Genomic DNA, 16,714 nt, shown 5'->3' on the forward strand with positions numbered 1-16,714 from the left:
CTTCCTGCTGATGGCTCCTCCCGTACAGCCAGGCCAGCCTCACATCCTCCTTTGGAACTAGACATCTAACAGCATGTACCAGTCTGCAAGACTGGCTAATGTGAGATCTTAGGGAAAGATTCTCTGGGCCAGGGCCCAGCACTTGGTGCTTCTGGGATTATCTAGCCCCTCTCTAATGGAAGGATAAACTCACTTAAGCCCCACTTCTGGTTGTGTCTGTAAATGGAAAAGGAAGCACCCAATGGTGACAGTGGGGGACCGAGAGGAATACAGAAGGGAAGGGATGCTGTGCCCTGAGAGTTAGGGGTGCTGGCTGGCATGGCTGAGGCTCTAGAGAAGGAACACCAATTTCTAGGAAGGATTCAATATTTGACTGTTCCTCTTTCCTGACTGGGGACAGCTACTGGTGTTTCTACACATGTGTCTGTGCAGGATTTCTCTATATATCTACACAATGATATCTTAACAAGTACAGATTAGGAAGGAAATGTGGCACAATGGAAGGAGCTCAGAGTTCAGGGTCAGTGGACCCAGGTTTGACTCTCAGTTTTTGTCACTACCTGCATCTGTGAACTTGGGCAATTCAGCTCATTTCTTTCTGCCTCAGTTTTCCCATTGCAAAAATAGGGGATTTGAGTAGTCAGACCAAGGTCCCTTCCAGCTCCAAATCTGTGATTCTAAGGGTACTTTCTCACAGGGACAGAGGAGATGCAGCAAGGGGTGATATCAGTCCGGAAAGCTTTCTTGGGGAAGCATGTGATGGAAGAGGCTGTGAAGAGAGTTGAGTGTATTGTGGGTCGGTATATTGTATTGGCCATCATATCAGATGAGATTCTCACCTGAAGAGGTGTGGATCAGTGATGAGGGGGAGGTTAAGTTGGGGAGTTGTTGGGCAAGGCCAGGCAGCGGTGAGTTCCAATGATGTGGAGACCTTTGGTTTGGGGGTAGCCCTGGCTGGAGGGGAATCATCTTGTAAAGCTACTCAGAATGTTTCTGTCCTGGGCTCTCCCAGGAAAGTGGGGAAGATTATAGTCATTCGAGACTGAGGATGAGGCCTGCTGGGATTGGGGATGGTGGGCCTGCCACACAATGCAGCTAAGACCATGCTCTAGGACTAGGTGCTGCTGCTGGGGCTGGGGAAGGGGGGCTCGTCTGAGGACCAACAGCTCTTGCCTCTTTCAGGCAGGAGTTGTTTCTGTGCCTTCCACATCTGGAGTATCTGTAGGTACTAAAGTTCTGGAGGAGTCGGCTGTTTCTCCTTGGGTCTCCTCAGGATGCTGGTTTGTATGTATCCTAAGCACCTGCCATTTTCCATTTTGTGCTACAGCTTTTTGTGTTCATATTTTCTCTTCTCTTCTCGACTGGGTGAAATCACGGGCCAAGTTTTATTCATCTTTACATTCTAGGAACCTCCAAGCAGGGGTGACATTTACTAGCTGTGAGACTGTATGCAAGGCACTTATTTTCTCTGAGCCTAAATTTCCTCATCTATAAAATGAGAATAATAATTGTGGGATCAACTCACAGGGTCATTGTAAGACTCATATGAAAATAACATGTACAGTGCTTTGCAAATTTTAAAGTTTAAAGTTCTTTAGGCTTGCAGCCTGGGTGTCACCCTCCACTCCATACTATTTCTTACCACCATTCCCCTCACTTACAGCTAATCTGTGCCAAGGCCTGCCGCTTTCACCTTTCTCTCCTCACTGATACCACTCTGGTGCAAACCCTCATCATCCCAAGCCTTGATTACTGCAAGAGCTTGCTGGAGGGTCTGTCTGCCACAAGGCTCTCTTACTCCATCCATCATTTAGTCACCAAAGTAATTTTTCCTAAAGCTCAGGTCTGCCCATGTCATCCCCCTATTCAATAAACTTCAGTGGCTGCACATCACCCCACCCCCCGCCCTCCCCATACCACATAAGAAACCCCCTGTTTGACATTAAAGCCCTTTATAACCTTGTCCCCTCCTACCTTATTTTTTCACTTTACTCCTAACCATGGACAGTCCAGTGACACTATCCTTGTTGCTGTTCCATGAACTAGACCTTGCGACTCTGGGCATCTTCTCTGACTGTTTCCCATACCTAGAATGCTCTCCTTCTCATTTCTGTCTCTTGACTTCCTTGATTTCCTTAGTCATTGTTGTTAGTCCTTTGTTTTTTTAAGAGGACATCCCATAAGTTCTTACTAAATCCCATCTTCTACAGGGGACATTTTCCAACCTCTCTTGGTTCTTTTTGTGTGTGTGTGTGTGTTTTTTTTTTGGAGGGCAGTTGGGGTTAAGTGACTTGCCCAAGGTCACACAGCTAGTTTTTTGTGTTAAGTGTCTGAGGCCGGATTTGAACTCAGGTCCTCCTGACTCCAGGGCCAGTGCTCTATTCACTGCGCCACCTAGCCACTCCATCCCCTCTTGCTTCTAACACCTTATTTCTTAATTATTTCTCACATATGCTTGTTTGTACATTTATTCTCTTATTGTCTCCCCCATTAGATTATGAGTTCTTCGAGGACAAGGACTATCTTTTGCCACCTTCTTAAGCACAGTACCTGGGGCTGGTAGGTAGCATAGTAGAGTACAGGGCCTGGAGTCAGGAAGACTTATCTGGCCTCAGACACTTACAAGCTGTGTGACCCTGGGCAAGTCATTTCACCTGGTTTGTCTCAGTTTCCTCATATGTAAAATGAAAGAAATGGCAAACCACTCCAGCGTCTTTGCCAAGAAAACCCCAAATAGTGTCATAAAGAATTGGACATGACAGAAACAGCTTTATAAGTACTTATCAATAGTGTCTAAAGCACCATAAAAATATCGTCATTATGAATAGGAATGTCTGTTTGAACTCAAATGTGAATCTATTACAGTCCCAAACCAATGAGTAACTAACAAGACCCTATGAAAGCCAAATTAATCCCACATGTTGGGGTTGCCAACACATCAATTCCACAAATATCTCTTAAGCACATTTTATGGGTGAGGGGTATCACCATATTGTGCTAGATTCCTTCAATCCAAAGATGAATGAAATGAGGCCCCTGACTTCACCCTTTCCAGCTGGGGAGAGAAAACATGAACACAACCATAGTGCTTACATCTCCCAAGCTCCCAAGGGTAGTGTGCTATCCACTGCTCTGGAATGCTGATAGCACCATGTTCTCCTTCCTATGCATCCTCCATTATCCTGATGAAAAACAGACAGATAGGGAGGGGGGCTGAGCATTGGGAATAGGGCTGAGCACAGGGCTTCAGGAATAAACCCAAGCTTTGTTCCTGGGACTGGTGATATAGCCCATGCTATCTTGTCAGTGAGAGGTAGATTTTCTCTATTCCGGGCCACTTCTTAGGCCTGTCACCTTTTCTTTTTTTTTTTTTTTAGGAGGGGGAAGGCAAGGCAATTGAGGTTAAGTGATTTGCCCAAGGTCACAAGGCTAGTTTTTGTGTTAAGTGTCTGAGGTTGAATTTGAACTCAGATCCTCCTGACTCCAGGGCTGGTGCTCTATTCACAGTGCCACCTAGCTGCCCAATTTTTTTTACTTTTCTTTTTTTTTTTGAGGGGGGAAGGCAAGGCAGTTGGGGTTAAGTGACTTTCCCAAGGTCACATGGCTAGTATGTCAAATGTCTGAGGTTTGAACTCAGGTCACCTCTCACCTGGTCTGTTGGGATAATTCTATTTTATCCTTTGCCCTCCCTGATTGTTATTCCTTCTTGGTTTACTGCTTGTCTACTTTGAGGTATGTTCAGCTCCTAGAGCTGAAGAATCTGTAGGTGATGGCTGCTCCTCACCTGCCTAGCGTTTGCCTTGACAAGTGACTGCCCACATCAGATCTGAGATTGACAATCTTCCCTCTTCCATGTTCCCATTTGAACTCCCTGAAACCAAACTCAGACATGGGAGGCAGTGGGGTACAGTGAAGGCCAGAAGAAGTGCGTTCAAATTTAGACTCTGGCTCTTACTTGTATGACCTTGGACGAGTCAATGTACCTCTTTAGACCTCAGTTTCCTGATTTATTAGACGAGGGGATTGAACCAGCTAGTGTGCAATGTCCCTTCCAGCTATGTCTTTGTTTCTTTGTCATTCTCTTTTTCCAGTTTATACCCCTTCTCTCTCTCTCTCTCTCTTTTTCCTTTTTGGAGGGGGGAAGGCAGGGCAATTGGGGTTAAGTGACTTGCCCAAGGTCACATGTAAGTGTGTCAAGTGTCTGAGGCAGGATTTGAACTCAGCTCCTCCTGACTCCAGGGCCTGTGCTCTATTCACTGCGCCACCTAGCCACCCCTATACCACTTCTCTTTACCTTTGAGTATCCCATAAATATTTCTGCCTAGCTTGGGTACCCATCTATCTCCTTTTTACCAGCTCATATTCTACTCTTTCAAAAACTTGCCTTCTCCAGGAAGCCTTCCCTGATTTGTCCCATTTGCCCTCGGTGGTCTGTGTCCCCCAAAGTACTGAAGACTTCTATTTTATACTCTGATCTTGACTCTATGCTTGTCTTTGTGTGAGTCTTGCCTCTCTCACCAGACTGGAAGCACCCTGGGGGCAGACTATGCTACTTCTCACTTCTGGATGTCCCCCTATGGTCTAGGACCAGGGTTGCTTAGGGATAGGGTAAAACTCTTTAGCACAGAAGAGAAGCTGCTCTCCTAGCTCTTGGGCAATCTAGACTCTTGACATTAAGCATTGGCTATGAAAATAACCCCAATAATGTTCTTTGGGGTCCTGGCAGCCCACCCAACTAGTCCTGTCTTTCCTCCTTCCCTCCGGGGCTCCCTATTTAGGTCTGATTTACTGTTGTTCTCAGGTAGGGGCTTCTACAGATTCCCCTCTGCTCTTGGGCTAGGAGTGAATGCATCTCCCACATGGATCTCTTTTCACTTGCCTTTTCTGCTGGTCACAACCTTTTATAGATGTGTGACTTTTAGCCTTCTAGAGGTCAAATTGGCTATTGACCTGTCTCAGGGCAAGACTCAGTCTCTTCTTCAGTCTCTATGCCATGAATATTATAGGGACAAAATTCAGTTGATGCTATTCAATTATCTTAACCTTCTAGCTTCTGGAAAGTTCTACCTAAGGTCTTTCTCAGGTCTACCTCCTGTAGTGGTCATAGCTAGATTAATTCATAGAGATCAGAATGTATGTGTGTATTAGAGACAGACAGACAGACAGAGAGAAAGGAGAGAGAGAGAGGAAGAAGAAGAGAGACAGAGAAAGAGAGAGAGACAGAGAGAGACAGAGAGAGAGACAGAGAGACAGAGAGAGAGAGAGAGAGAGACAGAGAGAGGAGAGAGAGAGAGAGACAGAGAGAGAGAGAGACAGACAGAGAGAGAGAGAATGCAAATGAATGAATATTTGGGGAAGGGTGGAGTGGAGGAAGGGGAATTGCTTCTCCCACTACCACACTGATCTCCCACCTTCCCAAACTGGGCAGGAGTCCCATGTTGATGCAGTGGGTGGGGAGGGAGGAGACATGTGAAGCTCTCTTTCCTCCACCCAAGGTGTATAGATATATCTTCCCTTTGCCTTCCATCTAACCTCAGGCTCTTATGTTGTAGTCCCAGTTAATTTTACTCATGAAGACCGTGTGAAAGGAGCTGTCTTTGCTCTAAAGGTGAAGCGCCCTCCAGTTCTGGATGCGGAACTCTTTGCCCCCTTGCAGAGCCCCATGTTGTCCCAGTGGGTGGGGAGGGGATCAGGATGTGAAGCCTGTCCCCCACCCAGGAACTCCCCAAAGAACCTTCTTTTCTCGAGGCCTCCTCCCTCAATGCCGATGCCTGTGCTGGGAACAAAAGGGCTGGGAAGGGCAACTAATCCAGAGCCAAATGAGGTGCCAGTTTAGTTGTCTACAACAGGCCAAAGGAATTCACTCTAAGCAGGGATGGGCTAACCCTCTGGGCCTCTTCCACTAAGGTGCAAGCCCCTGCTCCCCAGCCCTAGGCTGCTTAGGTCCTGCCTGGGTGGTCCTTCTCTGGCCAAAGGAGAGGACTCCAGGGAGCAGGGAAGACATTCCCTCAGGCCAAGGTGGGAAACTAATCTTTGTAGACTTTCCTGGATTTATGCCTCTGAACACTGTCCCATAGCCTGACCTTCTAGAGAAAGGCTGTCTAGGGGCAGCTAGGTGGTGCAGTGAATAGAGCACTGGCTCTGGAGTCAGGAGGACCTCAGTTCAAATTTGAGCTCAAACACTTAACACTTACTAGCCGTGTGAACTTGGGCAAGTCACTTAACTCCAATTGCCCTGCCTTCCCCCCTCCAAAAAGCAAGCAAACAAATGAAAAGGCTGTCTGACCTTGGCTATGAGATCCTGTGTGTGTGTGTGTGTGTGTGTGTGTGTGTGTGTGTGTGTGTTTTTTGGGGGGGGGGAATCAAGGGCAAGGGGATTTAGAGTTTTCCTTAACCAGTTCCCTGCCCTTCTCTAATTATGTGCTTCATTCTGTGACTTCTTAGCTTGCCAGCTTTCCTAGGCTGTGAGGTCCTCCCTATCTTCCCTGGTCACCCCCACTTTCCTGGAAAGACCCTGGATAATTCACTTATTTCTTTGCTTCTAGGTAGAAATATACTCTGTTCAGGGAGGATAAGGAGCCCTGTCTCCCACAGTATGGCTGCTAGCTAGCCTGCCTGCATGCAGGGGTTTGGTACTCCTGGTGTCTAGAATTTTCTCGTAGTCCTGGAATTCCTTAGGAACTAGTGGAAATGATCTCCAGCATCTCTCTGCCTGCAGGCAGCACATGTGAGAGGCCCATGCCTGTCTGCTCCTATCTTCGGAAGCCAACCTCTCACAATCTCCTTCCATGTCCTCTTTATCCTGACAGGCCTTCCTACATCTTATCTCACTCAGTCCATTTCCTTTTGGCTTGTCCTCTGGGGGTGCTAAGGATACATTCATGGACCATTCCTCACTCTAACCCCCAAACGGTGCCCTTTACATTGACTGACAGGCATGGAAAAGCCATGAGAGGATGTGAGTTCAAATCACTGCCCTGCTTCTCCCTGCTTCTGTGACCTGGGACAAATCACTCAACCTTAGGAAAGTCAGTTTCTTCATCTGTAAAATGAGAGCCTTGAACTTAAACCATCTCTAAGACCCCTTCAGGCTCTAAATCTGCTATCGCTCAAAATTTAGTCTTGATTTTCTGACCTGTAAAATGGGGATAACAATACCCCCATTTTACAGGGAGTGCCTATGTCATAGGCTTATTGTGAGGATGTGTCTGAAGAGGGGCAGCTAGGTGGTAAAGTGAATAGAGAGAGCATCAGTTCTGGAGTCAGGAGGACCTGAGTTTAAATCTGGCCTCTGATGCTTGACACTTTAATGGCCATGTGACCTTGGGCAAGTTACTTAACCCCAATTGCCCTGCCTTCCCCCCTCAAAAAGAAATGGATGTGTCTGAAGTGCTTTGCAAGCATGAAAGCCTTAGTTTTATGTCCATGTGACCATTATTTTTTGATCATTGTCCTATGACCCAGCCTGTATTCGTTTTCTCTTCTCTAGAGGAAATAATCCTTGCTCCCTCTGATTCTTCTCCTAGGTCTCTTATCATCCCTGAAGCTCCTCACCCTTCTCCTAATGAATTCTGTAATTTTTAATACACCTTGAGTGTATTAAAGGACGGTGGATGGAGGGCTGAACTTGGAGCTAGAAGTTCTAAGAGTCCTAATCCAGCTCTAAGAAGTTTTGAGTTCTAATCCAACCTCAGACCAATCCAACCTAGCTGGACCCTGGGCAAGCCATTAACCTCTGCTGAAGTTTCTTCATTGGTAAAATGAGGGTGTGTGGGCATCTATTTCCCAGGGTTGTTGAGATAATCTAGGTGAAGTGTTTTGCAAACCTGAAATACTATATAAATTCCAGTTGTTGTTATTTTAAGCATGGGGGAAGAAATAGGGGATGGAGGACTTGGACTCTTCACATTTCAAAGGTGGCAGGGAGTTGGATTAGATTGGGGTTGCCTTCTAGGTCCTCAAGTGCAGCCCTTTGACTGAATCCAGACTCCACAGAACCCATACCCTTAATAAAAGGATTTGTTCTGTAAAACTTGAATTCCATCAAAGGGCTGCACTTGAGGACCCAGAGGGCCACATGTGACCCTGAGGCCACAGGTTCCCCACCCCTGGTTTAAATGATTCCTAAGTTTCTTCTAGCTTTCTAGTTTCTAGTTTCTTCTAGTTTCATCTGTGCTGACTCCTTCATTCCCTCCATTTTGCATGAGTCTCCAGCAGGGACTCTGCTCCAGCTCGCAATCTCTACCCATACCCTTTCCTTCTGAGTATTCCTGCAGCTTTTTAGTGTCTCCTTAGCGTTTCTCCAGGCCTGTCCCTTCCCCATTCCCTTCCCTTCTCAACACTCTGGTCTTCCCTGACCAGTCCCCCCATTCCCACTCTGAACCTACAGTGGGTTAGTTTTCTCTCCAGTTGCTCTGGGTTCTTTTCATTTTCCATATCAGACTGTAAGCTCTGGTGGGGGGGGGAGGGCGGCAGAGACCTCTCTTTCCTGTCATCTAGGATGGAGCTACACATTAAAAAAGAGGGTAGAGGAAGAAGAGTAGTCAAGATGAGAGGTAGACAAGCAGATTGTCTTTCCAGATTTCCAGAATCAGTGGGGCCCCTTCTTGACCAAATGCCAACACTCATAATTGTGAAGGGAAGGTTGGGGCTGTGGGACTTGAGGCTATAACTTCCCGGAAAAACATTCCAATGGCAGTTTCCTCAACCCCAGCTTCTGGGGTGCAAGCTCCCTGCCTTTTGGGGTCATCCTACCAGTACTCTAGAAACAAACTCCAGCTTCCTTTTTTCCCTATGGCAAGAGCTCAAAATGATATCAGCACTGGCATTCAAGGGAGAAAAGTCACCCACCCTGGCCAAATTACGTAGTTCTGTGAAGCAATACTTTTAAGGGATTAAGCCCGGATTGGAGAGGAGAGCTCTGCAGGGACCTGCCTCCCATTTACAAATTACTTGTCATTGGAGGGAAATTACAGTTTTGGGGCTTATCAGTAGTTAGAAGTTGGCAGAAAGTTCTCACCAAGCTAGACAATTGTTCTTCAGGGAGGCAGCAAGGTGGAATTGTGGCCACAGGATGGGGCTTGGATTCAATAGATCTGAGTTTGACACTTCTCAGACATTTAGTAGCCATGTGACCCTGGACAAGTCACTTAGCCTTTACCAACCACATCTATAAAATGGAGATAAGAATACCACTCACCTCACAGTATTGTGAATATATGAGATGTGTGTGTGTGTGTGTGTGTGTGCATAGACACACACAGAGAGAGCATTTTACAACTCTTAAAGACTTACATAAATGCTAGCTATTATTATTGCTGGTCAGTCTTCTTTCTCTGCCTCAAATATATGCAGAAGAGGCTCTGACTGGGGGGGGGGGGGGGGAACTTCTACCCAGGACGCACACTTTGGGGAGCAGACAGACAGTTCTGGACATCAGTGCTGAGAGGATGCTGGGGGCAGAGCTAGAGAATGAAGGGAAGATTAGCCAGAGAATGCTTTTGGGGAGGCAGGGAAGTGGAGAGGGGATAGTGATATTTGGAGCAGGAAGAAGGAAAAAAGAACGACTTCTTAGAATGAGGGCTCACGGTCTTTACCCTAAAGGACCAGATCTGAAAGGGGAGGCAGAACACGCAAAGGAAGAGTCCTAAGTGCAAGCTATGGATGTGGGTGCTGAAGATCCCCAGAGCCAAATTGGGGCTGGATTTCTGCTGTAATCTCAGCAGAGCTGGGGGCCTGGCTAGAGAGCCATGGAACTGGGAAGCCACGTGTCTGGCCCTTTCCTGCATCCCAGCATCACCACCAACATTCCTATCCCCTGACATGCCTGAGGCAGCCTCCTCATCCGGTCCTGCATCTTTCTTCTGGCTCAGGCTTCCTGGGCCCGCTTCATTTCAGCAGGAAATCACAGAGGCTGGCCAAAGAGGACCAAGAAGGATAACACACCTCACCACGATTATGAAAAAGGGGCAGGAAGAGAGCCCTCGGCTCCTGAGGGATGGGTGGACAGAGACTGGGGTTTGGGCTGTTTTCTGTCCTTCTTGACAAGCCCCCAGCTCTTTTACACCATAGCACAGGATCAGGCCTTTGAGTCAGGTAGACCTGGTTCAAATTCCAAGTCAGACGATCATTGGCTGTGTGAACCTGGGGAAGTTACTTAACCTCTCTGTTTCTCAGTTTTCTCATCTGATAAGTAAGGGTGGCCTCTAAGACCCATATGCAGATGGGGGAGAAGGGACCCAGGATGAGCACTTTGGGGAGCAGCTCTAAATCCTGCAAATGCTCCTCCACTCCATGCACCATGCCCAGGTAGGATGGGCAAGATGCTTTGTCTCTATCAAGCCGGCCTTCCCTTGTCCTAGACATCCTTCAGGGACAGTGTGCTGGCCTTTCTTCCTGGGAAATACTTGGATGGACCTGGGAAAGTCCCGCCCCTTCTCAGGGATTAGCTCAGCTAAGTATCCCGCCTTCCCATTGGCTGGTGAGCGATCCCGGGGGATGTTCAGAGCATTCAGGGGAAGCCGGGAGGAGGGGCAGGAAGCAAAATAAACCCACTTGATCGTTCCACGCATCTCCCTTTGCCACGTCTCCGAGTCAGCCGGAGACCGGTCGCTGTCCCCTTGTCCTCAGACAAGGTTACGACAGAAATAGATGAAAGCCCCTCCCCCACTCCTGCCTCCTCTTACCTTCCCAATCAAAGAGGCAAACTTATCATTGAGGGTCTTCAGCTCCTCTTTCTCCTGGTTCTTCTGCTGCTGGATGGCGGGGTCCACCTTGATGTCCAAAGGCACCAGCAGGCTGGGGTTCACGGACACCTTCGGGAAGGTGCCTCTTGGCCCACAGCTGGTGAGACTCCGAGAGCTGAAGCTGGGGCTGGGCTCCCCACAGCCATTCCATCCCAGGGAGCCTGGTCCAGTGCCCCATACTGAGGCCACGCCGCTGCTGCTGAGGCTGCTGAAGCTGACGCTGGACTGGCAGGCCATCTTGCCCCCCCTGGGGGGCAGTGAGATCGGGCACCCAAGGGAGCACCCTGGGTGAGAGGGATGTGGCAGCCGGGGTCTGGCGCTCGTCTCCTGTCTCTACCAGGCAGGAGGGAGCTGGGGAATGAGGAGCAAACACCTGTTGTGCTGGGCTCATTACCTCCTCGGGGAGGGCGTGACGCCTCCCAGCCAGACCAACCTGTTAGATGATGTTGCTACCTCCCCCTCCAGCTCCCTGAATCCTTCCCGTCCCCTCCCCTCCCGAGGTAGTTTGCTATGAGTGGGTTGTTAGGCTCCCAAACAAAACCCAGGTCAGGCTCAGAAAGGGGGTGGATGGGAGGGGAGGAGCCTTCAGGTGGGTGGGTGGGAGAGAGGAAGGGCAGACACAACAAGGAAGGAGAGAGAGAAGCTGTCACCGCAGACCTCAGTGGCATACCTGAGGAATGACGTATTAATACTCACATACTTCTGGAAAAGCTGAGCCCTGGAAAAGGCTGTGCCCTGGCCCTGGGCTCTCAGGTGTGGATGGCAGCCCCTCAGGTGCCAGACTGGCAGTGAAAAACAGCTGTGAAAATTATTTATTTTTTTTACTGTCAAAGTTTTTATTCTGTCTTTTATTCTTTTCTTCCCTCCTTTTACTCTGCCTTCTTCCATCTTCCTTCCCCCTTCCACACCTTGGAAGTAAAATAGATATTTAAAAAAAGATGTTTTCTGACCTCAAAGCGTTCAGAAATTGGTGACCAAAGTATAGTCTCCAAGCCCTCCTTGATGTTTTCTCTTCATTCTATCAGTACCCTAAGTCCCCCACTTCAAGGAGGCTTTCCTGGAAAGTGGATTTTCCTGGATCATTTTTTTTTTTTAGCCTTATCTAAATGCAATGGAATGGGCATGGAATTCTACCATGGTTCCATACTCTGTCCTCACTGACCACTCCTGCTGAGGTTTCTTAAATGTCATCTACATGTCCATAGCAGACTTGGGTAAGTAGGGGCTGGGCTCTGGGACATCCATTCTGAACTGAGCCCAGCTCAGCATTCCACTCATGAGGCAGCCCTTTTGGGACAAGGCTGCTCGTGAGGAGAGGAGATGCTTGCATGCATAGAAAAGAACATGCCTTAGATGAATTGGCACAACAGCTAAGAAACTTGGATCTATTATCCTCAGCCTAAGAGCCTGGGACAGCTACTCTGCAAAACAGAGAAACTAAATCTCACAACTCTGCTGTCCCTCTGCCTGCAGGATGGGAGAGTGAACAAGCATTTATTAAGTACCTACTATGTTCCAGGCACTGTGCTAGTACTCCACAGGTATCATCTCTTTTGACCCCCACAACAATCCTGGGAGATAGGAACCATGATTATCACCATTTTACGTTTGAGGAAACTGAGGCAGACCGAAGTTAAGTGTCTTGCCCAAAGTCATGCAGCTAATTAGTATAATGTCTGAGTCAGGGTCTGAATTCATGTCTTCCTGATTCCAGGCCCAGTGCTCTGTCCACTGGGTTACCTAACTGTCTATATTGAACCTGGCTGTTTTACAGATGAGGGAATTGACGCAAATGGGGGCTGGAGAGGGGGAACATATATGAGGGGCCTCAGATTTAGCATCCAGCTATTGTGTTCTTGATGTAGTAGAGTGGATCCTGGATATAGAATCAAAAGCCTCAGTGTCAGGGTCAATTATTCAATCAACAATCATTTATTAAGTACCCACTAGGTATTAGGCAATGAGGAATCCCTTCCCTCAAAGATCTTACAGTCCATTAGGGTAGGCAGTAGGTACGTGCAAAATAAAAACAAGGTACATTTTTGTTGTAGAGGGCACTGGCATCTGGGGTGACAAAGAACGGCTTCAAGTAGCTATCACTTGAGCTTTGACCAAAGCCAAATTCTCTCAGTCCCAGACCTAAGCATGACGAGGAAGTGTGGAAGAGCCCAGAGTGTTCTCCCTTTACTAAAATAAAATGGATCCTGATCTATTGACAGAATTCCTTGTCATCTAAACCCTTTAGTGTTGTCTGTGCTTAAGACCTCAGGTAGTTTGCAGCAAAGCCTATAACATAAGATTTCCCCAACAGAGGTACACACAGTACAAGGGAATGTGAAAGCAACTTCAGAGCAGAAGAGAGTGTGAACTCTATCAAGAGAGTATGAATGAGCTCCTGAAATCAGCTGCTAACCAGATGCCCTATCTCCCTTATTGTGGTATCATACTGGACAGCAATTATTTCACTGGTCTGAATACCTCGACATTAAATTTTTTCCCAATTCAATTTAATCCCATTCCATTCAACAAACAGTTATTCAGGGATCATGACATGCAAGTGATTATGCTAGGGTTTACAAAGAGAAACAATTCCTGCCCTCAAGGAGCTTAAAGTTAATTGAAATTCATACCATATGGACACAGTCAAGCTAAGAAGGCAGCTAGGTTGTTCAGTGGATAGAATGTTGGACCGGGAGTCAGGAAGATCGGAGTTCAAATTTGACCTCAGATACTTAATAGTTGAGTGATCTTGAGCAAGTCACTTAGCCCTGTTTGCTTCAGTTCCCTCATCTGTAAAATGAACTGGAGAAGCAAATGGCAAACCACTCCAGTATCTTTGCTAAGAAAACCCCCAAATGGGCTCACAAATGACAACAATATGTGAAAAAAGAACCCTTCCCTCATTGCTGATGGGCAGACTTGCTAACATGGTGGAATAGGGTATCTGAAAATATTGACCCTGGAAGTCTCAAAGAGGACACAGACTTAGGGACTGCAGTTTAGCAGGGAAAGGAAGGTGGACCTGTAGGGTTCAGACTTGCCAGTACTTTACAAGTCATTCAATCCCAAAAATAAGGAAACGAAAGTCCAAATAAGGGAAGTGATTTGTTCAAGGTCATAAGCTGTTCATAAGCTGCCAAGATAGGGCCAGAACCATGGTCCTGACTCTCAGTCTGACCTTTAGACCTGACCAACCCCCAAGCCTATGATCCTGAATCTGGTCTCTTCTCTGGTCTCAGCTCAACTCACCAGTGAAGCAGCTTGGTTTAGTAGGGAGGGTGCTGGATTTGTAATAACTGGACTTACATCCAAATTGGATGGCCTTGGGATGTCTGCTGACATCCTATTCCATAGCCTTCCCATGGCCCAGAGGTGACCCAGGGTTCCCACAGACTCCGGCATCTGAGTACAAGTCCCAGCAGGTCTTCGTCTAAGTCTAAGTAAGCTCAGAGACAATCAACACCAACATGGCTGCAACCACTTGGGAAGACCATCTCATTAGACTCTTTGGAGGTAGAGACTATTCCCCCTTCCCCCCCCCCCCCCCATATTTTTATCCCTACTTCTTAGTACAGTGCTCGGCACATAGGAAGTGTGTCATAAATCTTAACACACAACAGAGTTGTCAAGTATATGTTACAGCCCCTACACAATGCTTGTGGAACTGAATTGAATTGACTCTCCTAGGGCAGTGTTACTGAACTTGGAATATGTGGACTTCAAATTTTTTTAATGATGGTTTCCTTTGTGATCCTATGAATTTTACTTTAAGCATTTAAAAACATGATTTAAGCATTTAAAAACATGATTCTTTGAAGGGTTTACCATAGCCTTTACCAGACTGCCAAAGAGGTCTAAGACACACACACACACACACACACACACACACACACACACACACCCATTAAGCACCCTATCACTAAGTTATAGAAGACTTTTAATGAGTTTGAGTGGAGGAATTGTTTCCATCAGTGAAATCACAGATTCTTGAAGTTTTTAAGTGATTTAATTTGTCACTTGCTGTATCTAGGTCTCAGTTTCCTTCTGTATAAAATGAGGGAGGGATGGAATAAGCATTCATTAAGAGTGTACAAGACACTTTGCTAAGCACTTTACAAGTATTATATCATTTGATTTTGATGGAATTAGATGGTCTCTTAAAGTCTCTTTACAATCAAAATATTGTGGTCCTGTGTCTTGCTATGTGGGACTGGGAATTTACCAGCAACCCCTAGTTGCTGGTGAAGTCTCTTTGATAATACAACATTTGTCTTCAGTGATTAAAAGGGATACATTGGGAAACTATGGTGAGTTGTGGATTGTAGCAATGAGAGATGCTGAAGGACCTTCTTTCTCTCTTCCCCCAGTTAGTTCAGGACTTTGAGGCAATGTTGGGGCATCTTGAGGTAAGATTGCTCTGCTCATGTTTTATATGCCATTTCCTCTGGTCTTTGCAGGGGCTGTTACATACAACTTAACAATTCTGTTATGTGGTTAAGATTTTTTTTAAAACAATTGTTTTCAGGGGCAGCCAGGTGGCAGAGTGAGTAAGAGTGCCGGCCCCAGAGTCGGGAGACCTGGGATTAGTTCTGGCCTCAGATACTCGGCACCCACACACAAAAATAACTGGCTGTGTAACCTTGAGCAAGTCACTTAACCCCGATTGCTTTAAAACAAAACAAAACAAAACAATTGTTTTCATGTACCTTTGCTGTTGGTGTTCTTTCAGATAACTTAAGTTTTGCTTTCAGTGATTAAAAGGACATATAATATGTTGGGTTGTCACTTCTCCTTTTACTTTCCCTTCTTTGTCTGCACTGTGATCTTAGATCTGTTGCCACCTCTGTTCTCTCCCAGGCCATCTTCCCTGCAGTAGCCACTCTCTTCTCTTCTCCCCAGCTTGACTCTTTGGTGAACCAATTCGATTCTATGCTGTCCTTCTTCCTTGAATCCCTAGCCCCCTTATTATATTGCTGTGTGATTAAGGATCAATTTTGCCTAATTAGGATCAGATTTGATCCCATAAAATGACACGTGTTCACCAAAACTAATAATTAAAAGGAGTTTATTATAGGAAAAAGAACGGTAAAGAACATTTCTTACATATTCAATATAGGCAACACAGCAATGCTAATAAGCTTAGTAAGATTAAAAGTATTACTATAAGCTTGGAGGAAATGAAAGAGATAACATCACCAATCAGGGGAGCACTAACTCTTCACTTTTTCACAATGTCTGGGGAATCCTGGGTTTCAGCCTATGAGTCCTGACTGGGGGGTCCCAGGCAGAGTGTCCTCTCCATGGGTGAGATTCCAAATTGGGTTTCTCACTAACCAACTTTTAAGGAGTTTAGACAAAGAAGGTTTTGTGCCATCGAGTTGGAAAAGAAACAGTAAACTCGGAAGAAAGAGATAAGGACTCAAGGATTGCTGACTGAATATAGGATAAGTAGGGGAAGCAAGCTAAATCAGCAAGGACGTGAAAGTGCCTGGTGGACATTCCAGTACCTGTGGCCAAGGTCTTTACTTACTAAATAAACTCTGGGAGGATAGCCAGTCCTCTCAAAGTTTAAAGGAATCCAGGAATGGCTAGTCCATGCATGGGGTCTACAAGCATGCACAGATAGTGGGGTCATACCAGGGCAGGGTCATAAAGGAAAAATTTATAGGCCATGGACAATATCATTATAAGGGGCAGAAATTAACCCTTCAATTACAGATTATGTACAGCTAAGCCTCATCTTCCCACCCTTTGTCTCCTCCACTCCCTCACTTCCCATAGCTCACCACCTCTCCATTCTATAATTAAGAACTTTGCCTCATTCTTTACAGAAAAAAAAAAAAAAACAAGGCTATTTGCCATGAGCTTTCTCTTTTTCATCTGTCACTCAGGTATCTTCTGCCATTATCCTCTCCTCCACCCCTGTCTCACATGATGAAGTGGCTAACCCCTGGTCTGGTTCAAGTTCG

General features: G+C 46.5%; 1 protein-coding gene across 1 annotated transcript in view; it reads right to left on the bottom strand.

Moving 5' to 3' along the window:
* The window catches only part of KRT80 (keratin 80), a 36,288-nt gene extending 25,071 nt beyond the window's left edge, over window positions 1-11,217 (bottom strand). Inside the window, exon 1 of the mRNA XM_069101141.1 lies at window positions 10,686-11,217. Within this exon, the coding sequence (XP_068957242.1) occupies window positions 10,686-10,982 (297 nt within the window). The 5' untranslated portion in view covers window positions 10,983-11,217. The remainder of the gene's footprint in view (window positions 1-10,685) is intronic.
* Window positions 11,218-16,714: the final 5,497 nt, after the last annotated feature.

The sequence above is a fragment of the Petaurus breviceps genome, unplaced genomic scaffold (assembly GCF_028583685.1).
Source record: "Petaurus breviceps papuanus isolate PSGF00001 unplaced genomic scaffold, PetGlider_PUasm1.0 454, whole genome shotgun sequence".
Lineage (NCBI taxonomy): Eukaryota > Metazoa > Chordata > Mammalia > Diprotodontia > Petauridae > Petaurus > Petaurus breviceps.